Source organism: Zalophus californianus, chromosome 2, assembly GCF_009762305.2.
Source record: "Zalophus californianus isolate mZalCal1 chromosome 2, mZalCal1.pri.v2, whole genome shotgun sequence".
NCBI lineage: Eukaryota > Metazoa > Chordata > Mammalia > Carnivora > Otariidae > Zalophus > Zalophus californianus.
Genome location: NC_045596.1, coordinates 33,166,952 through 33,187,519, shown reverse-complemented (window position 1 = coordinate 33,187,519; position 20,568 = coordinate 33,166,952). Strand labels below are relative to the sequence as shown.

The 20,568-nt window shown below is 34.7% G+C and overlaps 1 protein-coding gene across 10 annotated transcripts in view; it reads right to left on the bottom strand.

Annotated features, from left to right (window-relative positions):
• Positions 1–1,882: 1,882 nt before the first annotated feature.
• Positions 1,883–20,568, bottom strand: part of N4BP2 (NEDD4 binding protein 2) — an 83,041-nt gene continuing 64,355 nt past the window's right edge. For 6 of the 10 annotated variants that reach the window (XM_027598067.1, XM_027598069.1, XM_027598073.1 and 3 more), the window contains 4 exons: positions 14,772–14,960; positions 13,618–13,786; positions 5,940–6,063; positions 1,883–4,693 (listed from right to left, as the gene is read on the bottom strand). In XM_027598067.1, the coding sequence (XP_027453868.1) occupies positions 4,648–4,693; positions 5,940–6,063; positions 13,618–13,786; positions 14,772–14,960 (528 nt within the window). In that variant the 3' untranslated portion in view covers positions 1,883–4,647. Of the gene's footprint in view, positions 5,393–5,674; positions 5,773–5,939; positions 6,064–13,617; positions 13,787–14,771; positions 14,961–20,568 lie in introns of all 10 variants that reach the window. The other 4 variants (XR_003520641.1, XR_003520642.1, XM_027598068.1 and 1 more) reach the window with 4 other exon arrangements.

Sequence of the window (20,568 nt, the reverse complement as noted above, 5' to 3'; positions counted from 1 at the left end):
AATTCCCCTAATACACATTCTCTTTCCTCTAAGAGAATGCCCAAATTTTAGCTGAACATATAGTAGACCGAAATAAAGACAATTTCCCAGCCTCTCTTGCAGCTAGACATGACCAAATGATTAAGTTCCCGCCAATAAGATGTAAGTGGAAGTGCTGCATGGCAACTTCCAAAAATCTACAAAAGATCGCTGGCACTTGCCCATTGCTCCCTTCTTTGTCCTCTGACGAGAGAATGAAGATGGGATTATTAAGAGCTCTAGCTACCTACCCTGGTTCAGGAATTGAGGACTACACCTTGGGTATGATAAAAGTGGTGAGCTAAAATAAAAGGATCCTAGATCTCCAAAAACTTCATGGAAAAAAGCACATCCATTGGTCCTGCAGTGTCTATCTCTGGAATTTTATATGAACAGAGAAATAAACTTTTATCTTTCTTATTGGAAAAACCCCACAATACCAGCATCCTTTGTATAAAGGAGGAAGGCAGATTTATTAAGTGGCAGTTTTTCAAAGATATATACTGTGGAGCCATATCTCTCTTAGTTGGAGATAATAGGATATTATTTCTTTTCAAGTAATTATATTTATTCTTATTAAAAATATAATTGCTCTATAGTAGGAGTTAGAGAACCCAGGTTCAAGTCTTACCTCTGCCCTTAATGAGCAAATGAGTCAACTTCTCTAAGGCTTTGTAAGACACTATGTAGTAAGATTCTCTTGAGCCTTAAAATATAACATATATGGAAGTGTTTCATACTATAAATAACTATACACGGATAGTTGATGAGAATTATGAGATACCTGTGGATAGAAACTCTGTCTCAGATTGTTTCTCCAGTAACAAGTGCTCAGTAAGTATTTGCTGAATAGATATTTTGAAATCCTTGCTAAATGAGTGAATTGTTTTGCTTTGGAATGAATAAAGTTCAAAGGTCTTTAATATTAATTAAAGTATTACTTGAGTTTCTTAGAGCCACAATTCTTAATTTTGCCATCAGTCAAAAGATATAAAGGTGTGAAAAAATAAACCTAGCTAATCCGTTTATCTAGTTCAAAACTGGATCCCAATTTGCTATAGCAAAATAACTTAAGAATACAAGTTGTGGTATAGAAATAAAATCTTTATGACCCTTTTCTTTCCCTTGAAATTACGAAGTTACACATAAAGACATATTTTAATATTTAAACCACTAACCCTACCACATCAAATGAAGGATTTCCTCACACTGGACTGTGGCTAAAGTATTTTATTAAATTAAGTATGTTATTTGCAAATGGTTTCATTAAGAAATTTTAAAAGCAAAGTTATAAAACATTTTCAATAAAAAAGTACAGAGTTAACAGCAAAATTACATTTTCTTTATAGTACAAATAAAAACATTTTATTTCTGATATACTGTCTGAAAATCTTATATTCTCCAACTGAGAGCTGCAATATTATATTTTAGAAGTTTCACGGTTAATTCAATCATTTGTTAATAACAGGTTCATCATTTGGACCATAAAAGTCAACTGCTCAACTTTAAGGAAAATAATAAAATTTGTTATTATATAATGTTAAGTTACAAAAGGCTCTTCGGGATATACATGTATTCCAGCCTTGTTTCTCTACTAAATTCTGTAGAGGCATTAAGTAATATGTAAACTTCAATTACATTTTAAAAATAAGCACCATTAACATACATTCTACATAAATTTACCTTTTAAATGACACTTTTTTTGGCCACACATTTAAAACTGTTTTCTTTACCATGTAAATAAAAATAAGCAATATTTAACCACTACACAGAAAATTACCAAACTTCACCTCATTGCACAATGGAAAAACACTTAGAAAAAGCACTTGGAAAAAACAGCACATGTTATTTTTGTGTCTTTTTTATACATTTTGTCATTTTCTTAAATTGAGAGCAGTTAAAACATTGTCAGAGCAATTTCCTGAGTCTCAAAGCTTCCAATTTCCAGCTCAGAAATAACCAATCTTGCTATTATATATGTACTTTTTTTCTAAGCAAACAAAACACTTGAAGGAGAAAGACCAAAATAAGGACTGGAAACAATCCAAGAGAACTGTTCACTTTTCTTCTCAAAATGTGTTATAATATACATGACACTTTAAATTATAAGTCAGAATTTCTACTGTATAATATGTCCTATATTTAAAGGCCATAGAATTCCAAATAGTATATGGAAACACAAATAAATTGATGAAACTTGAAAATAATATAGAGATATATGAACAGCCAATAAATCTAAGACAACATGCTTCCAACTCTCAGTGTTGAAGTAAGGAAGTGGATGAATTGAAAATACTGTTAAAAGAGTCGCCTCAGTTCCAACCCACTTCCCCTGTGGGTTCCACATTAGTTCTCTTTTTTTCTCCTGGTAGATACAGGTGAGAGACTACTGAAAAGATCTAATTGTTACTAAAACCTTCGAAACTACAGAAGTGTTATACTTTTAGAAGATCAATGCACTTGCAAAGAGCCATTCTAATGAGTCATGTATTAGCACAAATATACCAGTACCTGAAAACTTCGATAATCCCCACACTGTCTTTACTTTTGGCACAGATGATTTGGAAAGGAGCAAGAAAAGAATTTGATAATCCCCGAACCTTTGGCATACAGGATTTAGAAATGGGCAAAACAAGAAAGGAGCAACTATAAGATTTTCTTTCATAATTATGTGTTGTTTAAACTATGTTAGACGGTGGGGTGGGAGGCAGTTTAAAATTAAACAACTTCATAAAAACACAAGATGCTCAAAATTTGCCTATATACTTATAAATGATGATTAAGAAAAACATCCTAGATTTACCAAAATAAAGCCTAAAATTAAGGTTGGTACAGCAGAAAACATAGCTTCTTTCATTCGGTTTCTGCCCACAAAATACCTCACCCCTTTTTCTTTTTGATTGCTCCCATGTTAATCATAGTTATAATAACACTGAAATAAATCTAGCTGAAGTGCACAAAAGCGATGCTTTTTTAAACAGGGTGAGGAAACATAAAAACACGGAAAGCGAGTATGCAGCTGGACACACTCTAACTCCAGGTTTTAGCATTGTTATTCACATTTCTTAAATCATATTAATTTATACATAGAAATATTTTATTTCATTAACAACTGTAGTTTTATAATAAGTTCACGAAATGAATTGCTTTATTTTTAATGTATACAACTCTTCTAGACATTACAAAAAACATGCTAAACTGTTGGCATTTTTTCTTTTTTTAACAAATTATTATCAAACATAAGAGTATTTCAATACCACTCACTAACCATTTCTAAATAATAAACATTTTTATTTTTGTGGAAATAAATTTAATGATACAGCTCTTTAAAAGCATGCTTTCATGATATATAAAAACGTGTTTTTGAGTTTTATTTTCATTAAAATGTCTGTTCTTTTGGGAAATCATTCTGTAATTCGGGATTCTTTCAGTAACAGCTCAACCCTGTAATTCTTGATCCAGATTATTTTTAAGCTTATCAAAAAGCAACACAACCGTTTTGTTAAATTATGTATGTTGGAAATATTCTCCATATCCAAAGTCAAATTTATTTAAGCCATCGTTTCATGTTGGGAAATTATACTTTACCACATTAAACTTGTGTAAATGAAATTATAATTGACGTACTAACAGGACTTTTTAGCTCACACACAAAAAAAGAAGTCAATGAAAGTTTCTCTTCAGAAAGTTGGCTCATTTTAAAAACAAAGGTAAAAAACTTTTAAATTGTAAAGATTCCTTTTAGGATTGTATCAAAAATGTTTTCTATTTGCTTTAAACTAATAGAGGACTTCGACCTACTGCAGTTTAGAAATCATATGCTTCAAATATAAAATATAGCTCTTTAGTACCATCTTAAATACCATTTACACAGACAGCTCTAGAAGCAGTTCTATAAGACACCAATACTTTGTAGATTATCTAACCATTTCTTCTCTAAAAACTTTTCTGCCTACGGAAGGTAATAAAACTGTAATATAATCTCAGGCTCCAACTTTCCTCCTAGAAAATGCACACACACAGAACAAAAGGTAAGAGATCAATATCATATACAAAACAGAAGAAAGTGCAAACGGCATGTCTTCCTTCCTGTAGGATATGGCAAAATGAAACATTTTTTTTTGTATTTAGTTTTGAAATCAAAAAGTATTCTAGTGTTTTTGTTAGATTTCCTTTCTTTCATTACTACTACTACTACTACTACTTCTTCTTCTTCTCCTTCTTTTAATACGAGGCTTTGATGGGCATGAACCAGGTCTCAAAGCACTTTAAAATATCTTTCAATGATGCCTTTAGGATTTTACTAAATGTTAAACAACAATTAATACAAAGGTAACATTTTCTGAGAAAGAATCAGAGCACTTCAAACTTTAAAACTGCAGCGGACACTTTTCTTAGACATTTTATAATCAATAAAAATTCTCTTTAATATTTTTAACAGACAACATATTTGGCATTTGATTCAGTAGAAAATTAAACTTCTCTTGAATTCTGAAAAACATCATCATGTTTTTATTATAAGTGGACATTTCTAATAAACACATTTACAGTAAAACTGACTAAATTTACCGCAAATAAAAGTAATTTTAACCTACAAATCTTCACACTTCTAAGTCAAGGATGTTTATTTTACTTTAGCATGACTTTCAAGCACCCTGGTTTAATTTCAGAGAACCTACAGAAATGAGAAAAGAGTTATTTTAGGTAAAAATTTCAAACTGGTTAAGGACTATATCATGCATGTAATCAATTCCAAGTCTCTATGCTAAATATAATATTTACTATCAAAGTATTCTCCTTTATTAAGTCAATCATCCAGGACCAATATCTATGCTTATGCACCTTTTAATCCACTGTAAAAATAAATAACTCTAAGGCTAGGGGTTACTCCTTAGTAGTTATTTAAGATTTTTCAAAACTCTCAAGCCTGAATTTGACCTTCATGAAGAAAAGCATGCTGTATGAGGGATAAGATGATGTCTGCATTACATTATTTCTATGCAGTAAGTGAGTACTAAAAAGAAATCTCTAACATAATCATTAAGTCTGATTCATCAGGCCATGAAATGCTTCCAAGTCCCTCGGTGTAAAATTTAAAAAACACTAGTCTCTACAATAGACCATCAATCCCAACATGATAATGTTAACTATTCCTTTCTTAACAGAAACTCTAAAATGTCATCTGTTTTCATGCTCAGAATTAATGCTACCATTTTCTATAATGTGGCCAAACAAAATTTTATTACATGGCATAAACAAAATATGCTACACTAACTAAAACTAGAAGTAGGGGGAGGTTGGTACCTAATGATAAACATCCTCAGGGAATCTATCCATCAACAGATCTTTATTCTTGGACTTTTCTTGTCATTTCCTGTTATTGAATAATAATCACTTAATGAAAAAGGACATTTCATGTTTGTCAATTAAGATCATTAAAAGCACTTGACTTATGAAGATGTATAAATTCATATTGACTGGATGCTTCTGCTGAAGTTTAAAAAATCCAAATTATAATCATATTTTAGCAGAAACCCCAAATTCCTTCCAAAATCCACATATGAATAATTATATTTAATTATTAACTTTAAACTATGAAATATACAATCTAATAATCTTGGATAATTCATTATCAAAGAAACACAATTATACTTACTTTCTGTTAGATTTTAAATTTACGACAGAAATAGTTTTGTCAGGTGATTCCTTCAACAACAAACATATCTGTCTTTCATTTCTGGTTTTCTGAACATCCTAAATCCAGCAGGGAATGTTATATCATAATTTAAGCATGAATTTGTGGCTAATATCAGATGGTTAAATTTAGTTAACTATTTTAATAACTCATCTGAGTATGTTACTGGTGTTTACTATCGGTATATGGGCAATAGCCATTAACAGTAACAGAACTCTATACTCACCTGAAGCTGTGGCTTGTGAGGTATTTCATGACGGCTGGTTTGATGCGAGCAACTCCTCCCTGGCTGTGGTTTCCTCTCCCCGTAATCACGGAGAGAGAGGACTTACCACCATTCTGCTTAAATTCTGTTACGACAGGAATTGCAACAGTCAAAATTTATTTATCTTACATTCTCAATAGAAAACAAACCTCAACTACTCAAACACATATGAAATTACTTTCATGGGGACTTAGAGATTTATAAATCCAAAAAGCCCCCAAATTGAGGTTTTGAAAACTATGTTTCATCTATACTGTTTAAGTATGGAAGTCTCCAAGCAGCTCATCCATCTAAACACAAGTGAAACTTCTTCTCCTATGGGGAAGGAGATTTCTGTGTGCTACCAGAATTTCTCTCTGAAATAATGATAATGACAACAGTGATATTGATGATCTCTAACAATGATTGCATACCTGGAGTCAGGCATTGCTTTAAGCAACTTAATTTATTAACTAAGAGTCTTTACAATGACCCTTTTAATTAAATATTCTGAAGCCAGCCAGCTTTGGTCTGATTAGCAGCTCTGCCACCAAATGGCTGTATGGTAAGACCATGGACAAGTTACTCAGCCTATCTGTACCTGTTTCCTTATCAGTAAAATGGGATACAGTCTTACTGTTAAAGATAATTGTTAAGAAACTCTCCCAAGGCACGTGGCTGGCTGAGTCAGAAGAGCATGCAACTCTTGATCTCAGGATTGTGAGTTCGAGCCCCGTGTTGGGTACAGAGATCACTAAAATAATAAATAAAACTTAAAAAAAAAAAAAAAAGAAACTTTTCCAAAGAGATGATTTTTAAATATTAAATGAGCCTAGGCCTCTTATAAGAATACAGGTCCTGCTCTGGATATGACCATGTGAAAATTAAGTGTATAAACCAAAAAGTCAATAATAGCTACAATAAAATAACAAAAACAGTGTTAAGAGTTGATATAATGAATTTAGTAAATATTTGTTCCTCAGTCATAAATAGCACAAATTTTGACCTTTAGCATAAAATACATATACACATAATATAAATATTCTATATTCTGCTCATTAAGTTGCCCTGAGACTCCAGCAGATCCACAGTTTTTCAAGTCTCCTATCTCCAAAGCAATATTTAGCCTAGAATTTTAAGAGGGTATGTTGCTCCTGCATTTCTAATTCCTTCTTTGCTTAAAATCTTTTTTTTTTAGATTTTATTTATTTATTTGAGTGAGAGAAAGAGTAGGAGCAGGGCAGGGAGGGAGGGACAGAGGGAGAAGGAGAGGGAGAGCAGATTCCCCACTGAGCAGGGAGCCCAACACAAGGCTCCATCCCAGGACCCTGGGATCATGACCTGAGCCAAAAGCAGACACTTAACCAACTGAGCCACCCACGTGCCCCAAGATCTCCATTTCTACTTGAGTCCATACCCATTACTTCAAGCAATAGTTTGTTCAGAATTCAACTCTTCCTGGGTGCTGGCTACACAGGGTATTCACTTTGTAAAAACTTTCTATGCTATACAATTATTACTTGTACACTGTTCTTTATGGATTTGATATTATAAAGTTTACTTTAAAAAAACCTCAAATCTCTTAACTATCCATAATTCACTCTCATCACTCCTTCACTGCTGCTCCCCTTAGCAGTGAGGGCAGTCATTTATACCACCTCATTTTTAAATTCACTGCTCTGAAAATGTTCCACAGTTGAACTGCATGCCTCAGATAGAAGTAGGCGTTCAAAGGACGTTTGCTGAATGAATTAATGTGTAGGTTTAAATGTTACCAAATTTCAGACTATTCCTAACACTTATCACCTTAAAAAAAAAACTATTTAATTCATTTTTAAGCCTAGCTCAGATTTCTTATCACTTCATTTGTAAATATTTCAGTGTGTATTTCAAAAAGATAAGGACTCCTAAAAAACAACCACAATATCACCATGTCTTAAAAATAATTTCTTAATATCATGTTTCTAAAAATGGCTAAAAGTTTCCCCTCAAAAAATGTTTTTACAGTGGTTTGCTTAAATCACGGGTGGAACAGGTTCATACATTGCATTTGGTTGATATATTTCTGAAGTAACTTTTAATCTAAATGTTCTGCCTCCTCCTGGGATTTTCTTTACGATTTACTGAAAAACTTGGATCATCTGAAAATCTGAGATTTTCAGTCTGAATAGTGTTGATTATATCCCCATGGTACCATTTAACTTGTTCCTCTGTTCCCTGTAAATCCCTACAAAGTAGTAAAAACTTCATAGATGCTGGTGATGCATATTCCAATCAGAAGGCACATAAGGGTCAGGTATCTTTTTCGTTGTTCACTCCCAAGTTTGACAATCATCTTTTATAACTAAAAGCAGTGGAGGGCAGAGCCACAGATTGTCCCCTAGATATATTTCTATTCAACAATACTACCATCTGGTGGTGACTGACAACAACTACAGGCTACCACAGGTGGCAACATGCACAAGGATGGGCCTGGCTTCAGAAAGGGTTTGTATCTTGGGTCTGACCAAGTATCACCTACACAAGTTATTTAACTCTTTTTTTCTTGTAATCTTTTTTTATTGAGATACAATTAATATAAAGTTCATGATTTTAAAATGTACAATTCTGTCGTTTTTAGCATAGTACAATATTGTGCAACCATAAACACTAATTCCAGAACATTCCATCAACTCAGAAAGAAATTCTGTACCTGTTAGCAGTCACTCCCCAATCCATACTTTCTAGCCCCAGCAACCACTAATGTACTTTCTGTTTCTATTGGTCTGTCTATTCTGAACATTTCATATGAATGGTAATCATATAAAAAGGGGCCCTGGTGTACCTGGCTTCTTTCACAAAGCAGGTTTACAAGGCTCATCCATGTTGCAGCATGTATCACTACTTGATTTCTTTTTGTGGCTGAATAATATTCCAGTGTACAGATACACCAAATTTTGTCCTTTCATCAGTTGATGGACATTTGGTTATTTACACTTTTTGGCTATTATGAACATTCATGCACAAGTTTATGTGTGGATGAATTGTGTTTTCAATTCTCTTGTGTACATTAACTAGGAGCAGAACTGCTGGGTCATACGGTAACTCTATATTTCACTTTTTGAGGAATGCCAACCTCTTCCACAATGGCTGCACCATTTAACATTCCCACTGGCAACATAAAGTGTTCAGGGACACCTGGGTGGTTCAGTTGGTTAAGCGTCTGCCTTCGGCTCAGGTCATGGTCCCAGGGTCCTGGGATCGAGTCCCACATCAGGCTCCTTGCGCAGCAGGGAGCCTGTTTGTCCCTCTGCCTGTTGCTCCCACCTGCCTGAGCTCTCTCTCGACAAATAAATAAATAAAATCTTAAAAAAATAATAAATAAAGGGTTCCAATTCTCCACATCCTTACCAACACTTACTATTTTCCATTTTACTAAACTTTTTAAATCATCAGTTTCCTCATCTATAAAATGAAAGGAATATCTACCCTTTATTCAGTCATTTAAAGTTTTTTGGGGATGTTGAATGAAATGATGATTCAATAATCATTACTGACTCAATTCCTGGCCATGAAGACAGACTTTAATAATCCACTATACAAGAAGCTTTTTTTTTTAAGATTTATTTATTTATTTTAAGAGACTGAGAATGAGAGAGAGAGAGAGAGCACATGAGAGGGGGGAGGGTCAGAGGGAGAAGCAGACTCCCCGCCAAGCAGGGAGCCCGATGCGGGACTCGATCCCAGGACTCCAGGATCATGACCTGAGCCGAAGGCAGTCGCTTAACCAACTGAGCCACCCAGGCGCCCTACAATAAGATTTTTATAAATACTGTGATACACAGGAATACTGCAAGAGGCTTTTAACAGGGAGCCTGGATGGCAAGAAAGGACAGTACAGGTAAAAAGTCAGAAGAGGAGGAGGAGCAAAACACAACATGAGAAGGGGAGGCAGGCGAGCAACAGATTACACAGGAATTTGGGAGTTTATGCTAAATATAACATGGCAACATGTATTTTTGTATCACAATGCTAATTATTATGTAACTATTTGCTCACTGTCATCTACCCTACTAGACAGCAAATTCCATAAAAATAGGGACCGTGTGTCTAACTGCTCTATCCTTGATGCCTAGAATATATAAGATAATCAAATATTTTATTGAGTAAATTATTTATTCATCCTCTACAGAATATTCTCTTTTTTTTTTTTTTTTTTAAAGATTTTATTTATTTATTTGAGAGAGAATGAGAGATGAGAGCACGAGAGGGAAGAGGGTCAGAGAGAGAAGCAGACTCCCCGCCGAGCAGGGAGCCCGATGCGGGACTCGATCCCGGGACTCCAGGATCACGACCTGAGCCGAAGGCAGACGCCCAACCAACCGAGCCACCCAGGCGCCCCCAGAATATTCTCTTATACCACTTCTATAACAGGTTTCTTTTCCCCAGATTAATGTATTTAAACTGCTCATAAATTTTTTCTTTTCTAATCTTTATTATTACTGTTTTCTAGATCTTCTCAAAGATTTCCAAAATTATATTTAAAAAACAACTGGGGAAGGGGGATCCTTTACTTTATCAAAAAATGTCTGCTAACAGGGGCTCCTGGGTAGCTTAGTCAGTTAAGCATCTGCCTTCGGCTCAGGTCATGATCTCCAGGTCCTGGGATCGAGCCTCGGGCTCTCTGCTCAGCAGGAAGTCTGCTTCTCTCTCTCTCTCTCTCCCCCTCTGCCCCTCCCTCCCTGCTCGTTCTCTCAAATAAATTTTTATTTTTTTATTAAGAATTTTTTATTTATTCATTTGAGACAGAGAGATACAGACAGAGAGACTAGGAGCAGTGGGAAGAGGCAGAGGAAGAGGGAGAGGCAGACTGTCTGCTGAGCAGGGAGCCCGACGTGGTGGGGCTCGATCTCAGGACCTGGAGATCATAACCTGAGCCAAAGGCAGATGCTTAACCATCTGAGCCACCCAGGCGCCCCTCAAATAAATTTTTAAAAATCTTAAAAAAAAAGTCTGCTAATAAACACAGAATGAACACAAATTATAAAACACCATTATGCAACTACCAGTATAATAACTGATTCAGTCAAGGATCATCAATGGATACTAAAATTACTATGTGAAATACTATAAGAGAACAAGTTAGTTATTCACACAGTTGCTAAGTTATCAATTGCCCAAAACTACTAGTTAATTACAAAGAAAAGGTACATTTACATAGAGAAATCTAACAGAGTCCCACCTTAGCTAAGAAATCAAACTTAACATCACCAATAATGGGGCAAAATGACCATATTATGCCTTTTGATGTGTTCACCAAGGATGATTCAACATCACCTATGCAGTATTTTTGCCAAAAAAGTTAACTGAATCTAATCATGAGGAAAGAATCAGACAAAATTGTAGGTCAATCTACCAAAGCTGGGAACCTTCAAAAGTGTCAACAAAGAAGACAAAAAATAGGCAGAGGAACTATTCCTATTTTTTCTTAAGTAATCTCTACACCCAACGTGGAGCTCAAACTCATGACTCTGAGATCAAGAGTCACATGCTCCACTGACTGAGCCAGCCAGGTGCCACAATAATCTATTTCTATATTACTGGAGGCTACGAATATGGGGCAATCAACTGGAACATATGATATCTGACTGGATCCTGGCTTGAGGGGGGAAAAATGGCACAGCTATTTAAGACATTTCCATACAGCTGGAGAAATGTGAATGTGGCCTGTATATTTGACAGTATTATTATAACAATGCTAAATATCTTAAAAGTAATGATGGTACTATGATTATGTAGGAGAATGGATTTGTTATCAAGAGATAAACATGCTAAGGTATTTAGAGGTACGGTACCACGATGTTTAACAACTATTTTCAAATGGTTCAGCAAAAAGCAATTTTGAACAGATTAAGTAAATGTGGCTAGAGGTTAACAACTGATGAATCTAGGTAAAAGATACATGGATGTTTATTATACAATTATTTCAACTTCTCTAAGGGTTCTTAATTTTTCAATATAAAAAGCCAGGAAAAAAGATAGCAATAGGAGTACACATGTTGATATGCAAAATAAAGATCACTGTGACATTATATTTAAATGTCTGTGAGTAGAGAAATGGATACATTATGATGTACTCACAGAATACTATACAGCAGTTACAATAAAAAAAATGATACCATCAACATGAGTATATCGTGAAAACTATATTGGGTGAAAATAAAGTTTGGTTGAAGTGTATAGTGTGAAACCATGTACATTAATTTTTTTAAAATTCACAAAAATACTACAGACTGATTATTGATGAATGTACATATAGTAAAGGTATTTTAAAAACTAGACAGGAACCAAACTGAAAGATGTTGATTTCCACTAGAAAGAGAAGGAAGAAAGAGAAAATGATTGGGAAGAATAGGGGACCTGGCTGGCTCAGTCAGTAGAGTATGCTGACTCTTGACCTAGGCTATGGATTCAAGCCCCACATTGGGGGTAAAGATTACTTAAAAAAAAAATTTTTTTTTAAATATGTGGAAAGAATACAAAGGGAAGAGTAAAAATAAAATATAAAGCATACATGGTAAAATGCTATCACTTGTTAATTGGATTCATGGGTACCCAGGTGTTTTATTATATTACTGTAAGCTTTTCAACATGGTTTTTATGGTAAACAGATGAATTTCCAACCTCTATATTAATCATATTTAATCAAGTATTTAATTAATTACAAATGACATATGTTGAATTGATAAACCTGTATAAAGTATAGTACAAAGCCTCCCTACACACATTATATATAAATATTTTATATGTATAAATTAACCAGAATAATACAGCTATCAGAGACAGGGCAGGGTTATGGAACTATGAGGGGATAGCTGAGGCATGGGACTCCATGTCTCCACAATAAAATGGAAGATAAAGGCAAATTGAGAATTCAAAAATACTCTAGCGGTGGTAAAAGAAGATGACTTCTAGTATTGGAGTCTGGAGTAACTAAAACAGATTGAATTTTTCTAAATGCTACCATCTGATAATGAAAACAAAATAAGATACTTTAATGTATATGAATACATGATAATGGATGGAAAAATATCCTCATCCAAAGCCCTTGGAAGATGTAGAACTTAGAGAAGAGGCAGGCAGTTGCCTTTCCTTGACCAGCAAAGACAAAAATAACAAGCAGAAAGGGAGTAAGGGAGCACCTCCATAATGCAAACACTCAGAAAGTCTGCCTTCTGTGATAATTCTGTAAAATTCCTATCACCGTATTTACTTCTGCGTTCTATTGAACACCTACTGAACAACTGACAAGATGTATGATATTCCTGAAAGGTCCCATTTGTAAGTCACAGAGGATTCTCAGATTACACCCTTTAATAAATATAGCAAAGGAATACAAAGATAACTGAAATAGGGAGTTACCTAACTAGAATTTAAATAAAAACTTGAAACAAACAAACAAAAAAATATGAAATAGGGAAATAAGAAAATGTTAATGACTATGCCAATGAGTATTCTTTTCCAAGAAGGTCCCCTTGAAGAATGAATCTAACAGAAACATCTATAAATGTGACACAGATATCCTCAGCCTGTGAATTCAGATTCTCCTAAATTAGCAAGTTTACCAATATAAGCAAAAACATATTTTCTATTGAAAATTTGTCATTACCACAAGTCCTACCTTCAGTTTTCTGCTGTAAAACTGTCATCAAATGTTCTATAGCTTCATCCACATGCAGCCCATGGAGGTCTAAAACATTCTGTGGCAGCAGGGAGGCATTGACTTTCTCAAAAATCTCCACGGCAGCAAGGTGATTGGCTTCTTTCATCTTCTGCTCATGGAGACTACCCTTTTATTTTAAACAGATCACCAGTAAACACTTTTGCTATTTGCTACTTAGAAGGCAAATGAGGAAACAAACAGTGCCCCCAAATAAAAGGTAGAACAAAAAAGGGAACAACAAATCTAAAATTTTAAATAATGCAATGGGCTAATATGCAAGGCAAGAAGGCATCAAAATTTAGGTGAATTCTGGTGAATTAATAACATAGTTCTTAAAATAACTAAATCATCATTTCTAACATCTTTCCTAATCCAAAAATCATAGAAGAGGAAGCCTTAAATAAACATCACCTGTCTCAAGAAAGAATCCCTTTGCTTATCCTTTGATAATTCTGATCTCGTTCCTTTCAACACCCTGTGGTTATTATCCCTGAAGCCATTCCTCAAGGTATGTTATTGGGGCTCACAGGGTTATACCAGTTTGGTACCTTTCTCCACTCAATCACAAAAAGCAAGCCATATGGAACCACAAAGCTAAAAAGGAAATCAGACAGGTTTCTTGTAATACCATGTCCAATAAGCCCTGAGTCAAAATTCTACTTCACTGAAAGATATTAATGCAACTTTCTTTTTCTAACCATAAAAGTGATACATTACTAAAAATTCAAACATGATAGAAAGCACAAGTCCCCTGTAATTCCACCCTGAGATGGTCAATATTAACATTCTTTTGTCTTTCTTTCAGAAAACCTCTATCTGTTTAGAAGTAGTACTAAATGACAGAATTTATCCTAAAAGAAAATATGGACTGTCAGAATAAACTGTAATTCATGTAAGCCATAAATGCAAAAGCAACCATAGAAATTGAGCATTTCAAAGGAGAGGTAATTCTCAGAACCATACATTTCATATTAGGGTATCTTATGTCACTTATATAATCTACATTCCCCAGAATAACTTAATCTAGTCACAATAAGAGTATTACCTGCTATAAGATTATTTAGACATTGTAAGTGACAAAGAAAGAAATAATAATCAGTTTTCCTCTTTACCTGTTGGGCATAAAACGTGGCAACGTGTTTTTTCCCCATCCGATAAGCTTCTTTTGCTTTGCTGTAGCATTCCATCCTCTTCTGCTGGTGCAGGAAAGCCTCTGCCCTGTAGTCATTATACTCTGGGTACTCAAAATCCTGGAAAGATGGTTCACTTGGTGTATCTTCAGGCTCTTTTGATTTCTTTGCCTATAAGATGTTATACAATAAATAAAATACAGAGAGAGTAGAAAAATATGGGCTTTTCCTTCAGAAGATGTATTTGAAAACTGGGCTCTACTATTTTTTGCCTTTTTTTTTTTAAGATTTTATTTATTTATCTATCTATTTATTTATTTATTTGACAGAGAGTGTAAGCAAGAGAGCACAAGCAGGGGGAGTAGCAGAGGGAGAGGGAGAAGCAGACTCCCCACTGAACAGGGAGCCCAATGTGGGGGCTCAATCCCAGGACCCTGGGATCATGACCTGAGCCAAAGGCAGACACTTAACCCACTGAGCCACCCAGGCGTCCCTATTTTTTACCTTTTTTCTCAGGAAAGAAGACTCTCCCCAGAGTTTACCTAGTAAGTCATGCATTTAGTGACTACATTAACTTTTTCATGGTACAAGGTACCTCTTCTTTAACCACTCTTATCTTAAAAGATGTTGAAAAGTTCTCTAAAATTATCAAAATATAATTAGGTCACAAAATCAAACCAAAAAAGAAAACATAAGATATTCAAAGAATAAAATTCATTTAGCTAATGCAAAATTTTCCAAATTTTAGTTTGTAAACCCAAAGAGTCATTGAAGGTAATAATGGCATATTTCAATTTATATGTTTTAAAAAACAATAAAATAATTAAATAATATTCTTTTTAAAACAGAAGGGCCGGGACGCCTGGGTGGCTCAATGGGTTAAGCGTCTGCCTTTGGCTCAGGTCATGATCCCAGGGTCCTAGGATCCAGCCCCACATTGGGCTCCTTGCTCAATGGGGAGCCTGCTTCTCCTCCCTCTGCCTGCCACTCCCCCTGCTTGTGTACATGCGTGCCCTCTGACAAATAAATAAAATCTTCAAAAATAAAAAATAGGGGCGCCTGGGTGGCTCAGTCATTGAGCGCCTGCCTTAGGCTCAGGTCATGATCCCGGGCTCCGGGACTGAGCCCTGCGTCAGGCTCCCTGCTCGTGTTCCCTCTCTCGCTGTGTCTCTCTCTGTCAAATAAATAAATAAAATCTTTAAAAAAATAAAAATAAAAATAATAATAAAACAGAAGGGCATTTGGAATGCCCAAAGCTGATAGTAAAAATCGTAAGTAGGCTTATGTGGCAGTTTTCAATCGGCTGACTACTACCAACTAGCCACTATGATAGTGTTGACTTTTGAGTTTATTAAAAAATCATCAATCAAGTAACTGCTATTCAAAATGGACCCTTAAACAAGCAAAAGTAACTCTAAAACACAAAGTAATGAAAATAATAATTATGCCTCAATACTTCCCACCAAATAGAAAATTGCATGTTTCTGAAGATGTCTCCAAAATATCAAAAGTGGGTGTTTAAAAAACAGTAAAATATAGTTACTTTCTATATCCAATTTGGTTTTTCATTTATCCCACTCCTAAAGTGCTATTTGCAGAAAACTGCTTGCAAACAGAAATCTGATATGTTTCTTAGGCTGTCACTGGGCAGGGGGAGGGTGGGGGGGTGGGAGTGGGGATTAATTATTATGATTTAAGTGGATTTTCTTAAAAGCTTAAAAGAATTCCAAGTATCAGGTGCCATACCAAGTAATTTAATGAACATTTTATTAAAAATCAATCCCAAAATTCCTCCAAAAATATAATCTTCAATTTCTTAAACAAATCATGGTTTTCTGATATAATTAATTGAAAGCAAATTAAATAGTGTAGCCTGTTAAATTCCTAAAAGCTGAAAACTGTCATTAAATTAGAAATATTACCAAAGATTATAATTATAATATACTCTACAATACAATCTTTAATAAAATGCCACTTTAATTTTTTAAGGTAATATCATTTGATATATATTAAATATTACATTAAAATTATATGTATGTGTTATATAATACATGTATCACTAATTGACCATTTTTTCAAATTTCATACCTATTAGTTGAGTTCTGAAGCCACAAAAGGTTGGGAAAAAAAACTGGTCTAATATATAATAGTTGATTGTATAATCTTTTTACTCATTACATTTTATTTATTTAACCCCTAGAATTCAAGAGGCTTAAAATGAGTTAAAGAATAAAATAAAGGTATCACCATACTCCTAACTCATTATCAAAGTCAAAAATTTGTAAATAGGGGGCACCTGGCTGGCTCAGTCAGTTAAGTGGCTGATTTCGGCTCAGGTCATGATTTCAGGGTCCTGGAATCGAGCCCCAAGTCAGGCTCTGCACTCAGTAGGGAGTCTGCTTCTCCCTGCCCCTCCACCACTCATGCTCTCTCTCAAATAAATAAATCTTGAAAAAAAATCTGTAGGAGCGCCTGAGTGGTTCAGTCGTTAAGCGTCTGCCTTTGGCTCAGGTCATGATCCCGGGGTCCTGGGATCGAGCCCCGCATTGGGCTTCCTGCTCCACGGGAAGCCTGCTTCTCCCTCTCCCACTCCCCCTGCTTGCATTCCCTCTCTCGCTGTGTCTCTCTCTGTCAAATAAATAAATAAAATCTTAAAAAAAAAAATCTTAAACAAATCATTACACAAAACTGAGTCAAAATGTATAAATTGGGTACATGATAGTAATGTATTAACTCTATTTTATTTTACATTTAAAATATGTACATAAAAGTTTTCCCAACTTGAATGTAAAAAAAATTAATAAATTAAGAACTTTGAGCTTATATAAAAAAAAATCTGTAAATATATACAGTTGATTTACTTTTACAACAAATACCCAACCTATTTTATGAAAGAATACAAGGCTCTCTCTCACATGAGAATATTCATAGACCTACACCCTTCTGTCACTCTCACCAGTACTTAAGCACACACTTGTTTCATATTAATGTTTAAATATTCTATGAGTATACGGTTGCATCTGATAAAAATCAAAGATTTTGCAAGGAGAGGATCATAAAAATGCTTTCTGTGACTTTTGAAAAGCTACAGTGCTTAACAGAATGAACATAAATATTTCAGAGCATTAGAGTCTCTGTTGGTGTTCATACTAAAAAATGCAAATCACATTTGGTTCTCTGGGAAGAGACCCTTCATTTCTTATTCTTAAAAAAGAAAAAAAAACAGTATATAATTAGAAATGCTTTCTCAAATAACTACTCTTTCAAAATGAAACCACGATTTATTTTTATATCCATTTCATAGTATGTGGCTTATTACTATAACCCCATTAACAAGGGCCAAGTGAAATACAGGCTTCCTAAGAATTCACCTAATTAGTGCCACTTACTTTCTTGAAAGTATGATGTACTATAATACCGAAACCATTTCCCATGGTAACAAACTTGTAAATTTTATTGAAGGCTAAAGGGAAAAATAGTAGTATTAACAAAACACAGTTTTAAATGCTAGCTTCTTTAAAATAGATAAATCAAAATATTACTGGTACCATGATACTACCCCCTTTAATATCTGTGGTCCCTTAGGGTCCTAGGATATCAAAAACAGAGTATTCTGTTCACAAATCTTAAAATAATTTTTATCAGTGTTATGATACCTGCCTATATTTTGTGGAAAAGGCTAAGAATAATTTCTAGAATAACTTAAAAAGTCTACATTTTGGCCAATGTTTACATAACTCACAAACTCTTTTTTCTTATTTGAGCATGTTCCAATCATCTCCCATTTTGAGCAAGCACACCTTCTCCCCATTACTTCCTCTATCATCATAATGACCTACAGTGCCTTGCTCTATTATCAGGAGAGAGAAGAAATAATCATTACCAAGGTGGCCTTGATGGTCTCATCATCATCTTGTATCCCCTCTGCGTCTCATGAAATACTACACCTAACTATCCACGATGAACACAGGCATGTATGGCACTAACAGACCACATGAATACAAAATTTAACTGAGTCCTATATGTGAACAAAGTGATGGTGAAACATCCAAAGTAAAAAGGGAGCATACAAGTTATCCCTGGTGGTCTTAATTAAATAAGTAAGAAGAACAGGATAATGAGGGTCTGTAAAAAAAAAAAAGCCTAAAGTTAATACAAAACTGATATATAAAATCAGTTGTATATCTATGCATTTGCAATGTTCAATCCAAAAATAAAAGTTTCATTTATAATAACATTAAAAAGAATAAAGTAACTCAGAAATAAATTTAACAAAGGACATGCACAACTTACACTCAAAACTACAACATACTGTTGAAGAAATTAAGATCTAACTAAACTGAAATTCATGAACTGGAAGGCAATATTGTTAAGATGGCAATACACCTCAAGTTGATCTACAGACTCAACACACTCCACATAAAAATTCCAGCTGGAATCTGGCTGGCTCAGTCAGAAGAGCATGCGACTCTTCATCCTGGGGTTGTGGTTGTGAATTCAAGTCCCATGTTAGGTGTAGAGATTACTAAAATAAATAAATAAATAAACTTAAAAAAAAAAAATTCCAGCTAGCTTCTCTAAAGAAATTGGCAAGCTGATCCCAAATTCACATGCAACTGCAAAGGGACCAGAAGAAGCAAAACAATCTTGAGAAAAGAATATAGATGGAAACTCACACTTCCCAATTTCAAAACTTACTACGAAGCTACAATAATCAAGGCAATGTGGTACTGGTATAATGACAGGCATACAAATCAATGGAACAGAATTGACAATCTAGCAATAACCTTAGAGTCAATTCCTTTTTGATAAGGGTGCTAAGAAAATTCAGTGGGGCAAGAACAGTCTTTGCAATAAGCGGATCTGTGACAATTGGATATCGACATGCAAAAAGAATGAACCTGGACCCCTATCTTACACCATATACATGAATTAACTCAAAATGGATCAAAGATTTAATGTAAGCACTAAAATCATAAAATTTTGGAAAACATAAAAACAAAAACCAAAATAATAAAATATAGAACATAAAAAGCAAAAAAACTTCATGACCTTGGATTAGGCAATGGTTTCTTAAACAGGACACCAAAAGTACAAGCAACAAAAAAGAAAAGATAAATTGTACATTATCAAAATTAAAACTTTGTGCTTCAAGTGAAACACACCATCAAAAAAGTAAAAAGACAACTCTCAGAATGGGAGAAAATTTTGCATATCACATGTCTGATAAGGGACTTGTATCTAGAATATAAAAAGAACTCCTATTACTCAAGAATAAACATTTTTAAGGAGCACCTGGGTGGCTCAGTCAGTTGAGCATCAAACTCTTGATTTAGGATCGGGTCATGATCTCAGGGTCATGAGATGGAGCCCCATGTAGGGCTCCACACTCAGCGGGGCGTCTGCTTGAGATTCTTTCCCTCTGCCCCTCCCCTTGCTCCCGCTCACATACATGCACTCTCTTTCAAATAAATAAATAAATACTCAAAAAAAAACCCCACAAAAACAAAAAAATACTTTTTAATGGGCAAAGAATACAAATAGACATTTTTTTTTAAAGATTTTATTTATTTATTTGACAGAGAGAGACACAGTGAGAGAGGGAACACAAGCACGGGGTGTGAGAGAGGGAGAAGCAGGCTTCCCGCTGAGCAGGGAGCCCAATGTGGGGCTCGATCCCGGGACCCCGGGATCATGACCTGAGCCGAAGGCAGACGCTTAACGACTGAGCCACCCAGGCGCCACACAAATAGACATTTCTTCAAAGAAGATATACAGA